We start from the raw sequence: 26526 nt of genomic DNA, 5'->3' as shown, positions 1-26526 counted from the left end.
TGCACCGAATCTGCCTTTCTGTTAAACACTTCTTTGTATATAATTATTCTTCCTCAGAATCCGTAGAGTGCATGAATACAGATCGATCGATCAATTCCATCCATATTGTATAATGAATTGTTCTTATAGTTTGTAATGATTACGTTAACACCCATTACGTCAAAATCATGTTGTACCATCCATTAGTTCTAAGTTATATATGAATTTGTTATTGTATAGAATCAGCCCAGATCCGCCTGCCTGTTCAGCCTATAGATAGTAGTGTATGTCGGGACGACATACGTAACATGACCGAGCTGTCAGCATAGTTGCTGATCCCTGTATTCCCAGTATTATATAGCATAGCATATTAGTATCATCCCTGTGCTTTAGACACGAGATCCCTCGTAGGCCTTTGGCTTTGTGTGACGTCATAGGCATACACATGGGCAGTGATCCCTTTGTCCCGCTCTCACTCGGCGGCAGACCTACAAGACGTGAACAGGCTTGGCACCGGGCTCCATCTCTCATCTCAGTCTGACAATATATCTACCATCCTACAAGTGTGTCTACTTTCAACCTGTGATATCTCCATTCAAGAACCCTTTACGATAATTGTAGTGTCTTCGGCAAACTTGTCAGGTGCGCCTATATACACATACGAACTTATAAGAGGCCAGAATAATCACCCTACCAGTTCGCTGAGATAACGTGACTATCAGGGAACTGTTTTATCAGTGGATAGTGAGGACGTCTTTATCAGCGAAGAAATTACGCACAGCTGAAGTGTAGCACCACACGACACCATTGGAGACGAGTAGCTCTTGTATTTTACTCTGTATTGTGATGGAAATTTAGAACGATGAACTGCGAAGAAGTGCAGATGGAGACCTTCTGGAGTAGTGTGCTGGTGAGTGGAGTTTGTTCGTGAGTAAAGGCAAGTGAAGCAAAGTATTTTGGTTAGCAAATATTTGTTGGTGAGTGGGGTTTGTCGATGAGGGGAAATTTGTTGGTGAGTTTGATAATGAGAAGAAGCAAAGAAAGTGGTGCTGCCCCTCCCAGTCCATTAATGTGTAATAATAAAAATAATTACACCATTTTCAGTTCCACAATATTTCTCATGTTTAGGCTACCTGCAGGCAGTCTCTCATGTTTAGGCTACCTGCAGGCAGTCAAGCCTCGGAAACTGCCTTCCTCGTGTCTCCGCTACAGATATTAAATTTACTTTGCATTAGCTGATTTAGGATTTTATACATGTGATCTAATAATATAATCAAATTAAGCGCTAAACGCGAGAGGGTCACAGAGGAGGGATGTAGGAAAAAAGGAATGTGCAAAGGTGATGAAGGAGTGATGTACTGGAGTGTGCGAGGGTAGGGGTTAGTAGGGGTAAAGCAGGATGCAAGTGGAAAAGTAAAATAATAGTGGGTGCAATATGTTAGTCAAAGAGAATCTATGTCAAAGGTGGAACTTTTATGAAGGTCGGGGAGAGTTAGTGTGCCGGGGGCAGCTATATTCCTGATCTAATATTTCAATAAATGACAATATACAAATAAAATATCACTATAGCAACAAATATCATTGTAGGAAGAATAAAAATAACAAATGAGTATTGATCCGAATAATGTATTGCCTACAATATTGACAAGCATTGTAGAATATATATATATATATATATATATATATATATATATATATATATATATATATATATATATATATATATATATATATATATATATATATATATATACATATATATATATATATATATATATATATATATATACATATATATATATATATATATATATATATATATATATATATATATATATATGTAATATTTCATTATTAGATTGCTATATTTAAAAAATATCGGCCAATTCCTATGGGTGATGCAGCTCCCTCTCCGTTAGAAGAGTTTTATCAAGTCATGATTTTATTAACTCTAGTTGTGCGTCTTTGTATTTTCTTAGGTTTGTATAATAAGTAATCTTGAAACACTAAGGTGTCTGTTTCGTGGCTATAAACAAGATTCGTCAGGAAACGGGACAATTTTTTCATGACGCGGGTGTTAATCATATGATGACCAGCCACTAGACCTTTTGGTCATCTGACCAAGGCCTTCCACTGGCTTACCGGCCCCCCCTTTCAAAATTGAGGTTATTCCAAGGTCTCAGATACAAGGTGACGAGCAGACAGAGGAATGGCTCCCAGAATGGCAGTCACACATACGCAGGTTGATTTCCACAGACACAGGATATAAAGTGATTGTAGATTAATTCACTGACTTTTTGCCAAAGTCAAAACAGCTCGTTCTATCCCACAAAGTTTCAGTGACCTGCTGGAAACATTCAGCTGGGGAAGAAACGCACAGTGGTTACCATCACAGGTAGTTTACTCCCTCGATAAGTTGAAGGCTTCGAAGATGGGTGAGAGAAAATATAGTATGATGTAAATGATTTAGAAAACCGACAACTTGAAGAATTAGATACTTTTGCAACATTTGGTAATCCTTATTGTGGAAAAGTTTCGCCAATAAGTGGCTTCCTCAGTCCGGTACGGAGAGAAATGGTGAAAAATGAGGAGTTTGAGGTAATGAGTCCCACAGCCTTGAGTCGACTCAAGGCTGTGGGACTGATTACCTCAAACTGCTTCTCATCTTCCACATTCATCTCTGTACCGAACTAAGGAAGACACTTGTTGGCCAAACATCTCCAAAATAAAGATTACCAAATGCTGCAAAAGTATCTATTTTTTTTCAAAAATAAAGTATAACTTTACTTCAAAGAGCTGAGGTGCCACAGCTAGTTATTATAATCATGGGGGGAGCACTAAACCCGTAGGATTATACAGCGCATGTTGGGGGGGGGGATGGAAGGTATTCAGACTCAATTCAGGGAACTGGAGCACAGATCCAATTCCCTAGATCAAGAGCCCTTCACCAGCGTCAAGGAACCTCCCTTGAGGGGAACAGCTGCAAGAAAACTAGACAAACACTATAAACACACTGAGGACTAAAGATCGTCAGAGAGTCGGGTAGTTATGTGACTTCCACATATTCTTAGCACAACAGATCACTTACTACTCCAGAGTATAGTGTGGAGAGAGGCTGGTAAGCGGTGTTATCGTCTGCATTTCTCTGGAACAAACACCTAAACACAACCAACCCACATCCGTCACATTAACATGCACACAAATTTTCCTTCATATTTACCCTTGCATTATTCTACATTATTTGTTATAATGTATGCATATGATGTGTGCATACATGTATGCACTGTTGTATACAATGTATGCGCTTTTGTATAAATGTAAAATATTCTACCCACCATATGTAGTGAGCTCAGGAACACTGCAGCGAGCCCATTCTAGGCAGGTTTAACTCACATCCACCCACATCCACTCATATACCCGTCTAACCTATATTTAACCCTTAAACGGTCCAAACAAATCGACGTTCAAATTCGTAGTGATACAAAAGTAGATCTACGTTTATTAACATATTTTCAAATGTAACAAAAAAAATGTAGATAAAAGTTTTTTTTACACGTTTTCAAATGTAAAACAAAAAAGAAGATTTACATTTTTTTACGTACTTTCAGATGTTGAAAAAACGTATATATACGTTTGGACCATTTAAGGGTTAAAGCTACCTAAAGTTCTCTCAACAATGATGCTACTTGTAAGGTTTTTTTCCACTCGTCTAAAACTCTAGTACCAAACTAGTACTTCCCTACATCCTTTCTAAATCTAAATTTCTCCAGTTTGTATCTATTGCTGCAAATCCTGTCTTGGTTAGACACTTTCACCACGTTATTGTTATCATCTTTATTCCAGTTTTCCATTTTTACACTTTAATCACATTTCCCTTAATTTCTAAGTCTTTCCAGAGAGCACAGATTCAATTCTTACAGCTGAACTTCATAGAAAAAGATCTGATAAGAGGAATAAATTTCGTCATCTTTGTCTGCATATTTTCCAGTTTAATCCTTATCCTGAGGATTAAAGTATTCTTGCTAGTGTACAAGTGTAGTATTTCCACTTTAGGCCTCGTGTAGCTTATTATCCTCATATAAATCTATTGCCCCTTTTCACCTAGCAATAAATAGGTAACTGGGTTTCTGTCGACTTTTGGGTGGCATCCTGAAGGTGTGGCAGTATGTTAAGGCTGGACTTTGAAATGAGCTGTGGTATGTTAACAGCTCCTGGTCTGTAAATCCAATTTTTCGAGGGACTACTGACGACTCGAGGTTCATGAAGGTTGCATGTCACCTGTCCACCACCAGTCAAGAATAATTTAATTGCTAAAACAAGGATTAAAATAAGCTCTCAGTATATAGAAACCGAGAAACATGCACATCTTGGTGCATATACTCTCGAAGATATACAAGAAATATAATGTATTTTAAATATGATATATCGCGTAAACACAGATATAATAGTACACAGTGAGGTGTATATTGAGAGTTCCCATTAATTTTTACCTTAAGGATTTAAGTATTCATGACTGGTGGTGAACAGCTGACATGCAGTCTTAATGACCCTCGTATAAACTATAGGATTTAAGCCCTATTGACCAACGAATCAACTTCAAATGTCAAACATTTTTTTTTATCAGAGTCGGCTTCCGGATGAGGTGAGTCTGAATGCGGTGTCGAGGGCGCTAGAGGCAGGAGCACCTGTAGACGGCGAGGAAGGAGCCTTAGTTACACCCCTGCAGCATGCCGCCGTTACCTCCAACCTCTGCCTCGCCAGGATCCTCTGTGACAACAACGCCAATCTTGAGCTTAGGTCTAGTCTCCATGGAGGTAAGCAGGCTTGAGTAGCTTTAAATATAGGTTGAACTTGTATTTACCTGGAGATATGAGTGGATATGAGATAGAACTGTCTAGCATGGGCCAATAAGCCTACTGTTGTGTTCCCTGGTTCTTGTGTGTTCTGTGAATGCGCGTGGGTCACCTAGCACAAGAAAAGGTGGAGGCGCGGTCCTTCGCGAGACTGACATCCTGTATTTTTATACTCCCTTTAAAAGGAATGCCTTGATGTTGGTGAAGTCACGATTCAAGGGATCCGATATACTCTTCCTTTTCCTCGGATCGATCCAGATTACTCACCACAACTCCCGTTTTCCAATGATTCTGTAATAACAATAATAATAATAATAATAAAACCCTCCAGAAAAAATCACTTTTTCTCTTTGGTCATGCCTCCTATCTAACTCCTAATTCTAAAGGTAATGAATGAGGCACATGCGCAACACCTGTTTATATTTATAATGAAGAGGGCTCGCCATCCAGTGGGGTTTTTCAATACAATACAGAGATTACTTAATGGAGACCACTAGTGAAAGATGAGGTAATCAGTCCTTCAGCTTTGATAGGTGTTCAGTCTCAGCCTTGATCAGTGTGAAGCCGAGGCAGAGACTATAACCTGCCCACTTGGTGCACCTGTCTCATTCATCAACTTGTCACTATTGTTTAACATTAATAACAAAGACATAGCTTGCAGAAAAAAAAATTATCGAGGCAACGTTTCACTTTGTGTACAGCTTTAGCATATTAAAATATAAGTCATCCTTTGATAAAGCTCTACAAAGCGAAACGTTGCCTTAATAACAGCTTGTTTTGCAATACGTATTTTCTTTACCGCCTTCGACAGTACGACATTTGGAGGATCGATCCTCTTATTTTGCTTTTCACCTTGTAGGAAGGACGGCGATGCACCTGGCTACGGTGTCTGGGAACGAGGCTATGGTGCAACTCCTTGTTGCTATGGGTAGCAAAGTTGATTCCAAGGACGACCAAGGTAGGCAGGCAAATCTTTATACATTAAGGATGACGAAGGTATACATATATACCAACAGGTGTGTGTATCTCGTTGTATATACATCGACAGCTGTGTATTCTTAACAGGTGTACAGTTGGAAGGTAAGCTTAACGACTCTCCTGCAGATTTAATCAATCGCTGGCCGATTCCCACCAAGGGAGGGTGGCCCGAAAAAGAAAACCTTTCACCATCATTCACTCCATCACTGTCTTACCAGAAGGGTGCTTTACATTACAGTTTTTAAACTGCAACATTAACACCCCTCTTTCAGAGTACAAGCACTGTACTTCCCATCTCCAGGACTCAAGTCCGGCCTGCCGGTTTCCCTGAATCCCTTCATAAATGTTACTTTGCTCACACTCCAACAGCACGTCAAGTATTAAAAAACATTTGTCTCCATTCACTCCTATCAAACAAGCTCACGCATGCCTGCTGGAAGTCCAAGCCCCTCGCACACAAAACTTCCTTTGCCCCCTCCCTCCAACCTTTAGTGGCCGACCCCTACCCCACCTTCCTTCCACTACAGACTGATACACTTTCGGAGTCATTCTGTTTCGCTCCATTCTCTCTACATGTCCGAACCACCTCAACAACCCTTCCTCAGCCCTCTGGACAACAGTTTTGGTAATCCCGCACCTCCTCCTAACTTCCAAACTACGAATTCTGTGCATTATGTTCACACCACACATTGCCCTCAGACATGACATCTCCACTGCCTCCAGCCTTCTCCTCGCTGCAACATTCATCACCCATGCTTCACACCCATATAAGAGCGTTGGTACAACTATACTCTCATACATTCCCCTCTTTGCCTCCAAGGACAAAGTTCTTTGCCTCCACAGACTCCTAAGTGCACCGCTCACTCTTTTCCCCTCATCAATTCTATGATTCACCTCATCTTTCATATATATATATATATATATATATATATATATATATATATATATATATATATATATATATATATATATATATGATATTAAAAGACATAAAAATGTAATAAGCATAACATATGATGGTCCTAGCATTTAATAGACATAGTATTCAGAGAAATATGACATTTAGTAGGCCTGACATATCATAGACATAGTGTTTAATAATCACGTATTTTAAAGAAAATAGTCAAGGTACAACAAGAGTATCCAAGTAGTCTGTAAGACTAAGAAACTATTTTTTAATTAACTAGTATTTATGATGAACCGTATTACAGGTCATGGACAAGTGTGTACTTCCTATATACTACGTAGCTGACATAATAAACTTATGTATAAACTTAATAATAATTATCGTGCCATTTGATGCTCAAGGTAAAACTCAATAGGCATTACTATGGTAAAAATAAATACTGCGTCACTATGTGGCTTAAAACATTATGTGAAGAGATAAATCTGTGTAGCCCAGGCCAGTTAGCACAATGAGTGGTTGGGGGTTTGATCTTCCGTCCGCTGAGAGAGACGGACGAATTTCAAAGTTATCTACTTACACTTTACTACATAATATCTGATAATGTTCCTCTGTATTAGAGAATTTATTTGACTTTTCTGCTGCAGATAAAACACCGCTACACGTGGCAGCAGAGACTGGTAATGAGGCCCTTGTAGAACTAATGCTGAGTTGTGGGTCTCCCGTCGATGCCAAAGACGTAACAGGTAAGGTGTGAACCTCCCGTTGACTGGTGTTTACTCGGACACCATAAGGCAAGTGATTTCTATTTCATTCCTCGTCGTGCTGGGTTACCACATCAGCATGAACATGTTCCTGAGTCTGACGAAAATAACCACAGTGATTTAGCTAAATAAAAAGCTTAGTGGTGTACCTGGGATTTGGATTTTTGTTGTTGCTGGCTACGATACATTTACCCCAGCTAATCCTTCCCCTCAACTTTGTGACACATACTTACTCTTTTTTGACGCATGCATACTGATTTGCCATACATGATTTCTCATTATTGACACATACTTGTTCAGTTATGGAAAGGTTTTCTGGGTCTTGCACCATGGATCTTTAATTCTTATTAGCTCCTGTGTTACGAAAGCTTAGGAGTGTCATAATATGTAATTTTGCATATATAAATGTGTATGTATTGTATTTGTGTGTGTGTATGTGTGTACTCACCTACCTATTTGTGGTTACAGGGGGTCGAGTCAGCTATCCCACCTCCTTGCTGGTCGTTACTAGGCGTGTGTGCACTCACCTAATTGTACCCACCTAATTGAGGTTTCAGGGGTCGATTCAAAGCTCCTGGCCCTGCCTCTTCACTGGTCGCTACTAGGTCCACTCTCTCCCTGCTTCATGAGCTGTATCATACCACTTCTTAAAGCTATATATGGATCCTGCCTCCACTACATCATTTCCCAGACTATTCTACATCCTGACAACTCTATGGCTGAAGAAATACTTCCTAACATCCCTTTGACTCATCTGAGTCTTCAGCTTCCAACTGTAACTCCTTGTTGCTGTGTTCCATCTCTGAAACATCCTGTCCCTGTCCACCATTTCAATTCCTCTCAGTATTTTATATGCCGTTGTCATGTTCCCCCTCCCCCTATCTCCCCTGTCCTCCAGTGTCGTCAGATCGATTTTCTCCTCTTCTCGTAGGAGGGGGGGGAAGAAACGAGAGGTTTGAAACAAGACTGGTCCCGGAGCCCCTTTGCTCCGGTAATAGTCTTGTTTCAAACCTTTGCACTTTCTCTAATCTTATGACGTGCTTGACCAGGTGTGGATTCCAAACTGGTGCTGTATACTCCAGTATAAAGCACCAGTATACTGTGTACACTGTACATAGTATACTGAGGCGTCGGAACGCTATTCTTAGGTTTGCCAGGCGCCCATAGGCTGCAGCAGTTACTTGGTTGATATGCACCTCGGTTGTACTCGGTATTATACTCACCCCAAGATCCTTTTAAGAACATAAGAACATAAGAAAGGAGGAACACTGCAGAAGGCCTGTTGGCCCATACTAGGCAGGTCCTTTACAATTCATCCAACTAACAAAACATTTGCTCAACCCAATTTTCAATGCCACCCAAGAAACAAGCTCCGATGTGCAAGTCCCACTCAAATCCAACCCCTCCCACTCAAGTACTTATCCAACCTAAATTTGAAACTACCCAAAGTCCTAGCCTCAATAACCCAACTAGGTAGACTGTTCCACTCATCAACTACCCTATTTCCAAACCAATACTTTCCTATGTCCTTTCTAAATCTAAACTTATCTAATTTAAATCCATTACTGCGGGTTCTCTCTTGGAGAGATATCCTCAAGACCTTGTTAATATCCCCTTTATTAATACCTATCTTCCACTTATACACTTCGATCAGGTCTCCCCTCATTCTTCGTCTAACAAGTGAATGTAACTTAAGAGTCTTCAATCTTTCTTCATAAGGAAGATTTCTAATGCTATGTATTAATTTAGTCATCCTACGCTGAATGTTTTCTAACGAATTTATGTCCATTCTGTAATATGGAGACCAGAATTGAGCTGCATAATCTAGGTGAGGCCTTACTAATGATGTATAAAGCTGCAGTATGACCTCTGGACTTCTGTTGCTTACACTTCGTGATATAAATCCCAGTAATCTATTTGCCTTATTACGTACGCTTAGGCATTGCTGTCTTGGTTTAAGGTTGCTGCTTACCATAACCCCCAAGTCCTTTTCGCAATCTGTATGGCTAAGTTCTACATTATTTAACTTATAAGTGCTAGGGTTATAGACACTCCCGAGCTTCAGAACCTTGCATTTATCCACATTGAACTGCATCTGCCACTTTTCTGACCAAGAGTAGAGTTTGTCTAAATCCTCCTGAAGTTCCCTAACATCTACGTTTGAATCAATTATCCTACCTATCTTCGTGTCATCGGCGAATTTGCTCATATCACTAGCAATTCCTTCATCAAGATCATTGATATATATTATAAACAACAACGGGCCCAAGACTGATCCCTGTGGAACGCCACTTGTTACTGATCCCCACTCGGATTTAACCCCATTTATGGACACTCTCTGCTTCCTGTCTGTGAGCCATGACTCGATCCACGAGAGCACCCTCCCCCCAATGCCATGAGCTGCTACTTTCTTCAACAGTCTTTGGTGCGGAACTCTATCAAATGCCTTACTAAAATCTAAGTAAACAATATCGAATTCTTTATCGTGGTCAACAGCCTCAAAAGCTTTACTGAAGAAAGTTAATAAATTAGTTAGACAAGACCGGCCTCTTGTGAATCCATGCTGAGTATCATTAATCAAGCTATGCTTATCGAGATGGCTTCTTATAATCTCAGCTATAATTGACTCTAGCAACTTGCCTACAATTGAGGTCAGGCTTATTGGGCGGTAATTTGACGGTAACGACTTGTCCCCTGTTTTAAAAATAGGAATCACATTAGCCATCTTCCACATATCAGACACTACACCTGTTTGAAGAGATAAATTAAAAATATTAGTTAATGGTTCACAGACTTCCATTTTGCATTCCTTAAGAACCCTTGAAAAAACCTCATCAGGACCCGGTGACTTATTTTGCTTCAGTCGGTCTATCTGCTTCACAACCATTTCACTAGTGACTGTGATGTTACATAATTTATCTTCTTCTGATCCACTATAAAAATTAATTACCGGAATATTATTAGTGTCTTCCTGTGTAAAAACCGAGAGAAAATAATTATTTAAAATCGAGCACATTTCATTCTCTTTGTCAGTAAGATGCCCATAGTTATTTTTAAGGGGACCTATCTTATCTCTGACTTTTGTTCTATATACCTGGAAAAAACTTTTTGGGTTAGTTTTAGAATCCCTAGCAACTTTAATTTCATAGTCCCTTTTAGCTTTTCTTATCCCCTTTTTAATGTCCCTCTTAATGTCAATATACTGATTCATAAGATGACCTTGAGTGAGGTTTGCAGTCTTTGGCCCCCCTAACCTGTACTCTGTCTGCGGTCTTCTTTTCCCTTCTCTGATGATGACTTTTCACTTGGTGGGGTTAAACTCCAGGAGCTAGTTGCTGGACCAGGCTTGCAGCTTGTCCGGATCCCTTTGTAGTCCTACCTGATCGTCATCCGACTGAATTCTCATTAGCTTCACATAGTTTACAAACAGGGACACCTCTGAGTTCATCCCTTCCGTCATGTCATTCACACATACCAGAAACAGCACTGGTCCTAGGACGGACCCCTGTGAAACCCCGCTCGTCACAGGCGCCAACTGTGACACCTCGTCACGTACCATGCTCGCTAATGTCTTCCCGACAGATATTCCCTTATCCATTGCAGTGCCTTCCCTGTTATACCTGCCTGGTCCTCCAGCTTATGCATTAATCTCTTGTGTGGAACTGTGTCAAAAGCTTTGTGTGTGTGTTTGTGTGTGTATTTATGTATGTTTGTGTGTGTGTGTGTGTGTGTGTGTGTGTGTGTGTGTGTGTGTGTGTGTGTGTGTGTGTGTATGTGTGTGTGTTTATGTGTGTGCGTTTATGTGTGTGTGTTTATGAGTGTCTGTGTTTATATATGTGTTTGTGTGTCTGTGTGTGTGAGTACTCACCTATATGTTGTTGCAGGGTTTGAATTATAGCTACAAATATACGTCGTCATCACTTATCTTGTTATTCTATTATTGTTTCCGGTCTGAAAGGGCAATTCTTTTACGACAGTATTGGTAATCGGTTTTCAAAGTTCGATTTTATTATGAGGTATTCGAGCTTGTGATAAAATAAACAGAGCAAGCGAGGTGTTTATTGTGTTCCTTATCAGGGAGTCAGTATGTAATATTATCGCTATGATCGGGAGAACTGGCTTGTTATCTCGGTCAGTATCGCATATTTCATGTTTACATCAAGCTATACCATTTAAAATTCAATAATATTATATTACCACTTTGAGCATTTTAGGTTCATATTTAGAATGCACTGTTGCAACTGTTAAACGTCATATAATCTGGTTGACATGTGAGGGTTGTAGTCACATATGTAGATGTTAATTTAGTGATTTTTCATAACTGTGGTTGTGCTTCAGGCTGCGAGGCTTGTGTATCTGTTTCTAGCTGAACAGACAGTTAATCGAGGCTCCACCAATTGTTACACAGAATGACCCACACGCTTCAAAGAGTATATTGAATATATAACAATTACTTCAGTCTATTGGGACAATTTTTGGAGCCGGTTAAGTTTTTATACTGATAAAAAATTATGGGGAATTGAATCTTGGATAACGTAATAAAATGTATATATTTATTTTTACATGGGTATTTTATTTATGCAAAACTGGATACATCAGCAGTGAGAGAGTTTTACATCATTAGACACACCGCAGTGTGAGTTATGAAATGTAATTATTGTGTGATGGTTAAGTTTGTCCTTCACTAGGTTTCACTCCGGCCCAGTACGCTGCTAAAGAAGGCCACACTCGTGTCTTAGAATTGCTCATAGCCCACGGAGCCAGCCTTCACACACTTGACCAAGATGAGGCGACACTGCTCCACCTGGCCGCCGAGAGAGGTCACCTAGGCACCGTCTGCATGTTGCTGCAGCGTGACGTCTCGCCTGATGTTGAGGACAAGTACAGGTGCAAGGCAGAAGACCGTGCACACCGTAGGGGGTGGGCTGATGTGGTGGCCTTGTTGCAGAATCCACAAGAAGCCAGCGCCATATTGGTGAGTACTGCGGGAAGTTGAACTATGGGTAACTTAAAACAAGCAGATAGTCGTTGAAATCCTTCTTGCAGATGGGAAGTGAAGTTCCACTAACAAAGTCAAATCAGCATTAGAGGGAATAACCGTATAAACAAAGGTAGCGTAACAGCACAGTGGTAGCGTGTTCATCTCAACTCTAGGAACTCTGGTCGCATTTTGGGCAAGGAGAGACATATGGACAGGTCTCCTAAGTCCTTTTGTTCCTTTTATCTTACAGTAAATAAATACCTAGGGTATTAACATGTAGGTTGCATCCTGGGGAAGACAGAAAAAAACAATAGAAACAAACCTCACTGCTTGGCTTTCCTGGTTTCTGTTTGTGTGAGAGAGACATGTGGTATGAGGTGACTGAATATAATCCTTTTTTATCGTAATAGAGCGCTGAATAAACTTTAGGTCCCAGCAGAGGTACATCATTGGTTGTTGAATTATTGATTGTGTCATCCGCTGTCAAAGACCCATGTTGTGAGTCACTTTCCTGTTTTATGACAAATAAATCACCAACGGTTCTTCAGTTTTGTCTTCTCCACACAAATCACTTTCCCCCGCAAAGTCGTATCATCCATTAATTTATTTTACGTTACCTCCATCAGAATCACAATACATATATGGATTTTTGCTCATTACAATATCCAGCAGTTTCAATTCTTTCTCTGTATCGTCTTTTTAATAAACATAATTGATTTCTCTTAATTTTCATTCTCGACACTCATTTGACCAACTTTATTTTGCAGAGATAAAATAAGCTTCATTTAAACTCCCTCTGCATAAAGTTTTACTGACTATTGGTCTCATATATATTGGTTGCAATAGATACACAATACACATATTGATCTGTTGGTTTTGTTAGGGCATAAGATCGATGGCAGAACTGGAAGGGGAAGAACTAAGGTGGGATAGAACAGTGAAGCGATTTTGAGTAGAGAAGTTGAGGAAAGCAAGAAAGGGCAAGTGGCCTTACCACTCTGGGTTGGTTTCAAGAGAGTGGGATTTGCTCCAGAGAGATGAACTCCTCATCCAGCTTACATAGGATAACCCTGAAGAGCCGTTGTAGCTTATTTCCATTGTTACTCTCAAGTCTTACTTTATTGTTTTGGGATAGGACTCGATACGGGCTTTAATTCCTTGTTAATAGACGTGTTGTTATTATTATTATTATTATTATTATTATTATTATTATTATTATTATTATTATTATTATTATTATTATTATTATAAGTTTTCCTTTTGTTCTAAAATGATCAATATATTTAATTCATTTTCCAACAGGTGCAGTTAGCGCGTGAGTACGGAGCCAGTGATGACACTCAGTGTCGAGAAGCAGAAAACGTAGTGTGTGATCCTGCTGAGAGCGGAGCAGGATATAAGGATGATTCTACCGACACGAGATCGGAACCTTCGGGTTTCTCCACTGCTACTTATATGGATCTTTCATCTCTTTCCATTGCTGCTGATGATGGTGATACAGAACAGGGTCGTTCATCTGTTCATACTGATGGTGAAGGTATACAAGGACCTTCAGCTCTTAATGGTGGTGATGACGAGACAGAACAAGGGACTTCATCCATTCTTGCTCATGCTGGGAGTATACAGCAAGGATTTCCATCTGTTCTCACTGCTGATAGTGATCATACAGAACGTAGACCATCGCCTGCTGCTGTTGTCGGTGGTGTACGAACGTTGCTTTCAGCTCTGGTGACTGCTAGCACTAGTATGGAAACAGGGCTTCTACCCACCGCTGTTGATAGAGATGTAGAACGAGAGGCTTTAATACTTGATGCTCCTAGTGAAGACGGCAGCGGTATAAATTCAGAGCCTTCAGAAATGGCTGGAAGTTGTGATATGGAGCCAAACCCTTCAGCTGTTATTTGTCATGAAGGCTCAGAGCATTCACCCCTTGATAGAGACGCAGAATCGAATCATTCGCCTCAAGTTAGTGACGCAGAAACAGAGCATTCATCTCTTTCTGGTGATGAATGTGGTGGGCAGCCGGAGCCTTTCAGTGTTGGTGCTGAATGTTGCGCACAAGCAGCTCCGTCAGCCACCACAGCTAGAGACACTGACGTCATGAAAACTGGTTCTCTCTATCCCAAACTAACTGACACCATGTTTAAGCTGGATGGTGTATACCTGTATACTCCAGAAGATGCCACAGCTGCTCAGAATTGGAGTCTCAAACAGGAATTAAACAACAAAGTAACGACCATGGTTTATGCCATACTGAATAGAAATTCTCAGTACTGTGACTGGAACAATTCACCAGAAACTTGCACCTGGGAGAAGAACCACAAGACAACTTTTCAGTCCGTCTTGGGCATTGTTAAGTCACAACTGAAGTTTCTCTCCTAAGTTCGGTGTTTCGAGAATTTTCCCTTACTGTAAGGCAGTTGTAAACTAAATTTGACCATCTCTTTAATCGTATTTTTTCTACACAAATAAGCCGCACATAGGAGAAAGAAGCTTATGACGACATTTCGGTCCGATTTGGACCATTGACGAGTTATTTGTGTATTGTTCCAGTTACGGTATTGTGCCAATTTGTTCTTGATACTTTTTCTAATTAAATTTAGGTATTCAAGATGTTTATTGATCGTAATTACAAATACCCTCATCATTTATCACTTGGTGAAGAGGATTTCAAAGGAGAGTGGAAATGGAATAGAGAAATTGTATGAGATGAACGATTGAAAGTGAGAATGCAGGGAGTAAGGAAGAAGCATCAAGTAATTTGGGTGGAGCTATGTCAGCATATAAATATGAAAGATGAGTTATTACGGAAAATTGATGGAGAGAAGGTAACCGAAATGTTAAAAAATCTATTAAAAGAAGTTTGTGAATGAATAAATAAAAGGGAAATGTTTCAGAATATGGTGGTGCCAACACATTTATTTGAGTGTGAGACGTGATCCCTAAATGTTGCAAGTCCCTACAAAGCCGGTTGTGAGGAGACTTGAACTAGAGCACTCCACAGTCATGTTGGTGTGAGATTCGCCTGTAAGAACCTGCACTGTGGCCACAGTGAGGCCCATGCAAATCTTCCTAGTGTGTATAGAAATACACCCGGTTGGATGACTTTCATTAGGCCGGCATGGCGCGGTAGATAGTACACTGGTTCGATCCCTCCGTTCAGTGAGTTGTTTACGGTCGTGTTATTATTTGACAAGTCATACCACATAAAGGGATGATTCATGGAAACCAGTTACTTAGACTTGAGTTATGGAGGTGGGAAGTACAATGCCTGCACTTAAAAAAATTATTGTAAATGTTGCAGTTAAGCTAGTCTGTGCACCACTGAAAAGGTGCGTACAGTGCTATTAATGGTGAATGTATTTTCATCTTTGGGTCGCTCTGTTTTACTGGGAAACGAGTCTTGTGCTAAAATACATATGTTTGTAACAAGTTTCATTATTCCACTGCAGCTGGTGAAGGCAGCAGCTGAGGGTCGGCTGAAGCAGGTGGAGACCTTAGTGGCGTTTGGAGCTGACCTCACTTCAAGAAGCACCAGCCCAGGGGAAGAAGGTCAGTACACATACACCACTATCGTAATAGAAAGTCTTACGTGAAATATATGGTAAAGACATTTATTTAGATTCATTAACATTTCTGGGTGTATGATACATTTTCTTTATCAGAATATTAATTTCTTCTAAATTACATTGATTATATTTTACTTAACTGATTACAATAAATAAGGAAATTAGAGAGCCGGGTTCTCATGTGACTTAAGATCTTTTAAAAGTCACAGTAAAGATACACAACTACACTATTTTATGAACACTATTATCCCCTTCAGTTATTACACAAAGTACATGAAAATTATTAAAAATTTTCCACACTGTACTTAGAAGAGGAAGATTTAGACAAGTTGCGCTCCATCCTGAACCATCCACTGATCCACACGTTTTTAACACTTTCTCCTAATACTACCTTTGCACAGGCAATATTCTTTAATGCAGGTATTACACCTGTGGCCTCACACCTGTGGGGTTCTCAGTTTTGTTTCTGCATCATCCATCTACATTCTTTATTTCATTCATCCACACTTTATTTCGTGTTATTTATAAGTTGGGTGATAGCAGATGTGTGTGAGTACGTTGTCCTCTCTGCCCACAGGACTGCAGACTCTACACCTGGCATGTTGGGGAGGACACGCTCAAGTAGTGAAGAAGCTTCTTGAACTGGGCATCGACCCAAGAGCTGTAGCTCAAGGTAGGTGTGAGAAAGATTTTTGATATTATATATATATATATATATATATATATATATATATATATATATATATATATATATATATATGCAAAACAACCACTCTGAAAGAATAGAAAAATTCCAAGCGCTTTCGTGACTACTCACATTATCAAGGAACTATGATGTATAGTTCCTTGATAATGTGAGTAGTCACGAAAGCGCTTGGAATTTTTCTATTCTTTCAGAGTGGTTGTTTTGCATATTTTGAAATCACCTGTTTACTGTGATCTTATTGCATATATATATATATATATATATATATATATATATATATATATATATATATATATATATATATATATATATATTTCTTGTGAAGAAGAATGTATATCTTATGAAAGTACTATTTTCAGGCACAGAATTTCTGGCAATTCATAGCTTGGAGATATCTTTCCTCTGGAATCTTACAATGAATTTATAATATCTTGATATATTTTTTACTGTCTCTAGTATACTATATAAAAAGCCAGTGGCTGGAGAAACGTATCATCAGTAAAGATACTCAGGTGTTGCTTGTTTCATTCAGCAGTCCCATAACTCTTCTTTCATCACTTTCTCCTTCAATTGTCAGGTCGCGAGGGTGTCCACTGGGCAGCTTTCGGAGGTCACGTGCCGGTGTTACGTGTGCTGAAGGATTATGGATGTGACATAACGGTGGCCTCCGTGCCTGACATGTCAACACCGCTGCACCTGGCGGCTGACAACGGTAACCTAGAGGCTGTTAGGTGGTTGGTGCAAAACGGGGCGCTGATTCACGTCATCAACAGAGACGGTTTCAGCCCTCTGCAGATGGCCAAGGCTGCCAGAGTCAAGGCCGTAGTGGAGTTCCTCGACCGCAAAGGCTCTGAGGTGAATTTCTGGAAATGTTATTCTCGGGAAGGGGATAGAGTGAGTGGGAAGTGGAGGTATTGCTGATGTCAAGGAAATGAGGAGAGGGGTAGTGAGATAGGCCACGTACAGAATAACTAACCACCAGTGTTGCTGTTCATAGGAGCAGTTCCTGCGGGCTGCCGCTTGCGGTATGGTCGACTCTGTCAAGAAACTCATAGAGGAAGGAGTGAACGTAAATGCTGGCAGTACATTGAAGGGTCAGGAAGGTAAGATAATTGTTGAGTGTAAAGTTATGTTTTCTCTCTCTCTCTCTCTCTCTCTCTCTTTCTGTAGTATATATATATATATATATATATATATATATATATATATATATATATATATATATATATATATATATATATATATATATATATATATATATATTTGTACCCACGAATGAGTAGTATTGATCAATAACAACAATGCGACTAGCCAAGGACTCGAACCCATGTTGTTTTGGCCTGCCTCATGGTGAGCGAAAACCACATGACGCTTTAACCTACGTGTAGTTTTCGCTCACCGTGAGGCGGGCCAAAACAACATGGGTTCGAGTCTTTGGCTAGTCACAGTGTATATATATATATATATATATGCAAATAAGATCACAGTAAGTAGGTTATATTATAATATGCAGAATAACCACTGTGAAAAAATAGTAGAATTCCAAGAGCTTTCGTGATTTCTCACATTATCAAGGAACTATGTGCTTGCACTCGCTCTGAAGGAGGGGTGGAGATATGTCGCAGTTTTTGAACTATAGTAACGCCACGCCTCTGGCAAGACAGTGATGGAGTGATGAAAGTGTTTCTTATTTTTCGGGTCACCCTAACTGGGTAAAATTGGTCCGTTAGCAACAACTCGTTTAAAATTAAGTCTTTTCTAAAATTTTCTCCTATACGTTTAAAGATATATTTTTTTCATTTATGTTAATATAAAAATTAATAACGTATATACCAAAAGAACCATAGAAAATTTACCTTATCTTATTATAATAAACGCAATTTAATTTAGCCCAATTAACTAAATATATTTTGGATAAGTTTACATTAATTTAATAATAAACAAACACAATGAAATATATTTTTTTCGTTAGGTTCAGAATGATTTTTGCGAAATCATTGCATACACAAATTTTCGGTTGTCTTATTCGGCAAGAAGAGCGTTGCTATTTAAGCCAAAATCTGAAGTTTTACCTATTCGGCACGATATATATATATATATAAGTCCAGCTGGCTTACGGGCCATCCAGTTAAAAGATAGAGCATAAAAAATGTGACAGCAGAATTTCCACCCCCATTTAAAACGCAAAAGAGCGCAGTATTATACTAGAATAACGAAATGCGTTTGATCCCCTCTAATGTAAATATAATCTAGATTAACGAGAGTAAACTAGGTTAACAGATTTACATTTCAAAGTAAAACAAATACGATGAATATAATTTATGTGAATATGAGATATCGAGAGCCCTTCATTGACATGAAGGGCTCTTTGAAGGGTCGGTAGAGCTCTGATCGGGTGGTGATAATAACTAGGTTATTGTTTGGTATTTTTTTTTTTTTTTTTTTTTTTTTTTTTATTTAAAATACAATACATAGCTTAACATAAAAACCCCTTAAACTAGGGTTGATACACATTGTATATAAACACATTTTGAAACAATCTCTCAGAACGTACAATAGCAAATAACAAACACAATATTAACAAACACAAGAGGTTACACAATTATACTAGAAAATATCGCTTGTGACAAAACATAACATTAAGAAGATGGGCAATCTTAACCCTATGTACACAAGAACAACAACAAGAACATAACATGTAGGTGACCCCTGTAGCAGGTTCAATAATATAAATAAAACCATAATCCCTTCGGGTATACACTATTTACATAATATACTGGGACATATTGCCAATGCACTATACAATACAATAAGAAGAATATTATGATAAATATATAAATATATCGGTTACTCACATCCAACACAAATAATCGATAACCGAAAGAACCTACATCACAATCTCATGATAAAACAAAGTACATACTCTTACTCACCTAACTCCCAGTACATAAGTTCCCTACAGTCACACATACTCGCCTTACCACAAGTCTTACGAGTCAGCCACAAAACTAGAATAGCCATAAGCATTCCGCACTCATCTACAGGCTATACACATTATATAATATAGCAATAAAATGCTCAGTACAAACACATAAAACCCCGTTTGCCAGGCCATAGCCGAAAGGTACATCAAGTACTTCAACAAAGAAAGAAGGCAGTAGACTCTGACTTAAGACATCTATAACACATATAACTTCACCACCACATCCACTCGCACAACCACATTTTCCTCAACCACGCATTACACAGATACACACAGTAAACCAGCTGTTGTGCATACCCAACCCCGGAGACAAGCCCGTTCCATCCCCTGAAATTCACTCCCCCCTCCCTTTCACAACGTTAACAATGCTCTCACACTCATACTACGGTACCCTGCTGAAAAAGCCTGGTCCCAGCGACTTCCATATATTTCCCGATTATAACACAACGTTCTATAAATGGTCCCCGCCAACACCCTTTTGCGCACCTCCCAATCCCCATTCCTTCTCATTGCCCAGGATACAAAAACAAAATCCGCAATTATATACGTGATTGCACGTTGCACAGGGGCCTCGACGCCTCCCACGTCCAAACTTAACGCCCTCAATACTAATATCCCGCCTCCTCCCACTGTCCTCAGAACCTTACCCATCCATTCCCTGATACTCCCCAAATTATCACAAAAATACACTACATGAAACGCAGTCTCCTCATCCCCGCACACCCGACACGCGCCCTCCACCATCAACCCTCTTTCCTTAAGTGCAGCACCCGACGGCAGTACACCATGGAGAAAACGGAAAAATACCTCTCGCACATTTGGACGCACGCGCATCAACCGTAATCTTTCCCATATATCCTTCCACGCATACATAGGGTAGATACTCTCAGCCTTCACGACTACCTTCGCCCTTACAACACGCTCTAAAACACCCACTCGAACTTTATTAGGGTCCCGTACATGCAGCAACGCCCGCAACACGTCTTCACACACTTTCATCTCCGACCCTCCCCACCACATTCGCACCTCTTCATGCAAGCCATTCACGCCCCTCCCTGCATGACCCCGCACACGGCGTAACCCCCACTTCAAATAAATGCACTTGACTCTTAACCGTAAATCAATCAACCCCAATCCTCCTCTGTTGACCGGTAAAGTAACCACACTCCTACTCAACCATTCACACCCGGAACCCCAAAGAAAATGGAAAACCCTCTTTAACAGCCTCGTAACATCCGGACCTGCTAACGGATATACCGCAGCCACGTGCCAGACTTTACTGTATAACAACACATTCACAACAATCGCACGCTGATGTACTGTCAAATGAGTTGGTCTCAACCCATCCAATCGCCCCACCATTCGATCCACAACAAGTCCAGAATTAACCATCCTCGCCTCTCTCGCACTACTCATATACACTATTCCACACACTTTTATCCTGTCCACCATATTCCAACGTACATTCCTTCCCCAACTCTCTCTTCCCACCCAATCTCCTAAGACCAGTAATTTTGATTTTTCCACATTAACTCTTAACCCGGTAACCCCCGCGAAATTATCAATAACATCTCCAACCGCACGTAAACTCCTCTGCGTTCGCACGAGTATTGTCGTGTCATCCACATACCCTATTATTCCCTGCACTCCACTTCCTACTCCCCAATCCACCTCCATACACGCTTCCACCTTTCTATAGAAAGGGTCTGTTAAACAGGCAAACAACAATTGAGACAGGGGACAACCCTGCCTAATACCCCGACCCATGGATACCCACTCCCCCAACTTCCCATTTACCTGTACACACACTCCCACACCTGTATACAATGTCTCTGCCCAACGCACCACCTCCTCCCCAAAACCCTGCCTCCTTAATATGTACCACAATACCTCACGTTCTACACTATCATACGCCGCCTGCCAATCTAACGCTAAGACACCCCCCCCCCGCTCCCCTCCCGACCCTTCCACAAAATTCTTTATAATACTATGCCCGTCATACATCGTCCTCCCAGACACACCATATTGTCCTCTCGCAACCACTCTATCCACCACACACTTCATCCTATTTCCTAAAATTTTTGCAAAAATCTTATAATCAGCACACAGCAATGATATTATCCTAAAGTCCCGCACCGTGTCCTGTTTCTTACCTTTTGGCACTAAAACCACAACCGCAGTTCCTTGCAACCTGCCCATCCTCCCCTCCCTTTTCATCGTATTCATTAGTTCTACTAAGAAGGACTTCAACACATTCCAATGGCTCACATAAAACTCGCAGGGCAAGCCATCCAGACCTGGAGCCTTACCACGTGCCATCCCCTCCAAAGCCCTCCACACCTCCCCTTCTTCAATATCCCCCCCCAACGCCATGCGATCACTGCTACTTAGCACACAAGATACATTCTCCCCCAACCTCCCGAAAGCCTCCCCATCCACCCCTACACTCAGTAAATTTTTTCCAAACCACCTATCAACGTAATCACTCATTGCCTCCGTTGTTCTTAACTCATGTCCCGCCCTATATCCACCTAAGTCCTCATGTACCACCAGCCTATCAATTTCCATAGCCATACGTCGCTGCCTCTGTCCCCTTAACACACAGGCCGATGGTCGGTCACCCCACACCGCCTCTTCAATTCCACCCTGCACTCTCACCGCATCAAATCTATCATTCTGCAAATCACGAATCCTTCCTTTTAACAACTCGATTTCCTCCATGGGATACTGCCCTGCCTGCACGCCCCTCTCATAACAACTTTGCAACCTACCCTCGAAATACTGCTGCAACCCGTACGTCATCCAACCCTGGTACTTTCCCCATCGCACATAAAACCGCCGGATCCTCTCCTTAGCTACCCCATCCCACCACCCCAGCAAGTCACCCACATCCCTACCCTCTCCCCACAAATTCTCCCACATTGTCCTAAAATCTAACCCCGCCTCCTCCACCCCAAGAAGTCTCACATTTAACTTCCAATACCCTGGATACCTCTTAGGTAAGCTGGCCCAAGTCAAGTCCGTATAAACAGCTCTATGATCCGTGTAAACAGCTTCCACCGTACGCACACACATCACCCGCACACTTCTCGTCACATATAACCTATCGAGCCTGGCCGCGTATCCCTGTCTATGAAACGTATGCTCAACCATTAGGTCCCCACCTCCAATAACATCCCTTAACCCCACGCCCAGCAAAAGATCCCTTAGGCTAACCAAAAAACACCCTGCCCCCCGTGGCTCCACATCCTTTCTACGTACTATACAATTCCAATCACCGCCCACGATTGTTACCGAGGGAAGAGATCTCAAATAATAAACCAAAACATCACGCACAAATTCATTCTTCACCCGTACATCACGCTCCGCCGGCGCATACACACAAACCACTGCCAGTCGCTCACCTCTCCACCATCCATCTACCCGGAGTACCCTACCCTCCTCCCCTCCCTCACATCTAATTACAACAAACGGGCTTGTCTCCCGAATCAGAATTCCAACCCCACCTTTCAAACGGTCCGAATATGCCACAAACACACGATATCCGTCCACATTCAAATCCCGACCCGCCTTAAAGTTATGCTCCTGCATGAATACAATATCTATGGCATGACGCCTCAGAAACCCCTGGAGCCACAAACGCTTCACATTCATACACAACCCATTTACATTCACAGTCATACACCTGAAACCTTCTTGAAGGGTTTTACACGCTGCCCTGTAACTCCTTTCATAGACACGTCACCAGCCTTCCTATTTTTCCCACCATGCTCACCACAGTGAGCTCTATTCCCTCCCCGGTCGAACACCTGACCGGACACACCTGTGGCGCCTCCACTCACCACATCAGCCCACGGTTTCTTCCCCGGTCTTTGCGCCGGGGTCAAGACATCATCGGAATCAGAGTGCGTTGCCGCCCTCTTCCGCCGAACACTCTCTGCATCCATGGTCTGGTCGGGGGATGCCTCACAATGCACCTCCGCCGCCACCTCGACCACGGTCACCATTCCCGTAGAAGAGGCACCTGCAGTCAGCTGGCTGTCTCTCCTCTCGTCCTCACTCTCCTCAGGTCCCACCACCGATTGTACATCATCTCCAGCTCTCTTCGTCTCCAAAAACTTTTCCGTCAACTGCTCCAAAGCCACATCCTCTGCTCGTTCTCCTCCACTCAACTTGGTCTCCCCTTCCACCAAAGCGGAGACTGTAGATTCTACAGGCATTGATGGGCTCGACCCCACCGTCGGGAACTCTCTCTCCACCTCCTCGCTCCAAGACGAACTATGGCCCTTTACAGGCGTCCCGCTGGCAGGCCCCGCCTTCGGGTCAGGCCCTCGCTCCGTCCTTCTGTCTGCAACCTGTCGTTGCTGCTGCCTCTCACACTGTGCTGCCATATGGTCATAAGCACCACATAGCCTGCAGGTCTTGCGCTGCCCTGCGTAATACACCATCACTTGCGTCCTAAAGTCGTCCAGGATGACAAACGACGGGATGGGATGCCTCAGCGTCATCTTTAGGTTGAACGTACCCTCCGGCCAGCCGGCGTACGCCCCATCCACCCAGGTACCTGCCGTTGCCAGATGCACAGTACCATAACGTTCAAAAACGTTCCGTATATCTGCCTCGTCAGCTTCGAAAGGCACGTTGCGTACCTTCACCCAAGTGTAGTGTCGCGACACGTCAATTAAACGAACTCGTATTGCCGAGTTTACGTCCACACAGCCATCTTGATACTGCTCCACCAGGCGCTCATACACTGCCGTCGATCGTAGCTTAACGAATATTCGGTAAGCCCCGTTGAGCGATACTCCATACAAATCTTGATCAGCAATGCCGTATGTGTCGCGAATAATCAAAGGTAGAAGCACCTGTGCGGACTGAGGCGTAACTACACCCCGCACTAAATCAAAGCACACAGTGTTGACGCGCCTTCTGATAGTCTGCGCCATCTTGTGAAAATCAATCTGCGCAGGAAGGCCTCTCAACCAGGAGCGTGTGCGCAGCACAACCTCACGGCAATAAAGCGATGAGGTCAATGTATAAAAATTAATAACGTATATACCAAAAGAACCATAGAAAATTTACCTTATCTTATTATAATAAACGCAATTTAATTTAGCCCAATTAACTAAATATATTTTGGATAAGTTTACATTAATTTAATAATAAACAAACACAATGAAATATATTTTTTTCGTTAGGTTCAGAAGGATTTTTGCGAAATCATTGCATACACAAATTTTCGGTTGTCTTATTCGGCAAGAAGAGCGTTGCTATTTAAGCCAAAATCTGAAGTTTTACCTATTCGGCACGATATATATATATATATAAGTCCAGCTGGCTTACGGGCCATCCAGTTAAAAGATAGAGCATAAAAAAATGTGACAGCAGAATTTCCACCCCCATTTAAAACGCAAAAGAGCGCAGTATTATACTAGAATAACGAAACGCGTTTGATCCCCTCTAATGTAAATATAATCTAGATTAACGAGAGTAAACTAGGTTAACAGATTTACATTTCAAAGTAAAACAAATACGATGAATATAATTTATGTGAATTTGAGATATCGAGAGCCCTTCATTGACATGAAGGGCTCTTTGAAGGGTCGGTAGAGCTCTGATCGGGTGGTGACAATAACTAGGTTATGGTTTGGTATTACTTTGAACAGACGAGATTCCTGAGGCTTCTGTCATTAGTTGTTTTCACTCCGAGAAAATGTATCTCTCAGCGTATATAAATTTTGAGTTTATTTTTTTAGTTAGTTTACTGGGGATTAATGCGCCTTAAATAACCCTAGTGCGAGCGACAGACTTTAAACTTAACAAACCAACTAAACAGGGTTAATTGAAGCTTCGAACAGGCGGCAACCGAACTGTTTCCTGAACTGTACGAATGAAAATAAATTCATAGTAATAGGCTGTGCTGTATGATTGAGAATAAATAGTGTGAGGTGTATGCCAGTCTATATACACTGAGGGTTTGCTGAAACCCATATTTCAGAATTATTGTTGATACTTCATATGGTACATTTGGGCCTTAATCACCCTGGTTAAGCAGTTATGCTCTGACCCTCACTTTGTTTTGTTACCGTCAGGATGGAGAGCACTTCACCTGGCGGCCGACGCTGGCCACAAGAAGCTTCTGGAGGTCTTGCTGCAAGCTGGAGTCATCCTCGATACTAAGACTGCCAAAGGTTGGTATCCAAGTAGTTGTATGTGTTGTGCGTGTGTTAATGCATTATGTATGCGCATGCATTAAGTGTGCATGCAAACACTCCATCTTAAGTGTAGTTTTCATTTACCAGTCCCTGAAATTATTGCTTAAGGAGGGGCTCTTGATTTAATTAATTAAATTTGGGCTCCAATTCCTTGAAATCGAGCTGGAATGCTTTCCGTTCCACCAAGCATTGTATGACCTCTACGGGTTTAACGCCCCCCCCCCCTTTTCCCCGTGAATATTATAATAATTTATCATTTTTTTTTTTTTAAGTATTAGCTTGCAAGTAAAATGCTATGCTTCTAGTTACTTTGTCACCGCTTCGTGCTGGAAATTCACGCTGACGAACTTATCACGCTTATTAGTACTCGTTAGTATCTTAAGAGTTTAACAGCAGTTTTCATCGTTAATCTAACCATTAACATATTTTCCATCTCAGTGCCAAGCTTGCGGGTCTAGGTCTGTGAATATAATGATGCGCTTCAACTCATTCTTCCATATGAAATCAGTCTTTCTAAAGGAGGTTAGCCACTGAGGAGTGTGTAAGGTTATGTGAAACCCTTGTGACGTAGCTTAATTATCTTAGTGTTTCATG

The 26526-nt window shown here is 41.2% G+C and overlaps 1 protein-coding gene across 2 annotated transcripts; it reads left to right on the top strand.

The window, feature by feature from the left end:
* Nucleotides 1-25988, top strand: LOC128684674 (serine/threonine-protein phosphatase 6 regulatory ankyrin repeat subunit B-like). Of its 2 annotated transcripts, none has more exons than XM_070081775.1 (11): nt 1-889; nt 4604-4793; nt 5692-5790; nt 7362-7460; nt 12167-12453; nt 13762-14688; nt 15912-16011; nt 16606-16701; nt 17312-17589; nt 17732-17837; nt 25810-25988. In XM_070081775.1, exons 1-11 carry the CDS (start codon nt 842-844, stop codon nt 25971-25973), a joined length of 2394 nt encoding a protein of 797 aa, XP_069937876.1. In that variant the 5' UTR covers nt 1-841; the 3' UTR covers nt 25974-25988. The 2 variants fall into 2 exon arrangements, with proteins under 2 accessions (XP_069937876.1, XP_069937875.1); XM_070081774.1 differs by having other exon boundaries at nt 13762-14811.
* The last annotated feature ends 538 nt before the right edge of the window (nt 25989-26526 follow it).

Source organism: Cherax quadricarinatus, unplaced genomic scaffold, assembly GCF_038502225.1.
Source record: "Cherax quadricarinatus isolate ZL_2023a unplaced genomic scaffold, ASM3850222v1 Contig4172, whole genome shotgun sequence".
Classification (NCBI taxonomy): domain Eukaryota; kingdom Metazoa; phylum Arthropoda; class Malacostraca; order Decapoda; family Parastacidae; genus Cherax; species Cherax quadricarinatus.
The sequence above is the reverse complement of the archived record's forward strand: the minus strand, read 5'-3'. Positions and strand labels throughout refer to the sequence as shown.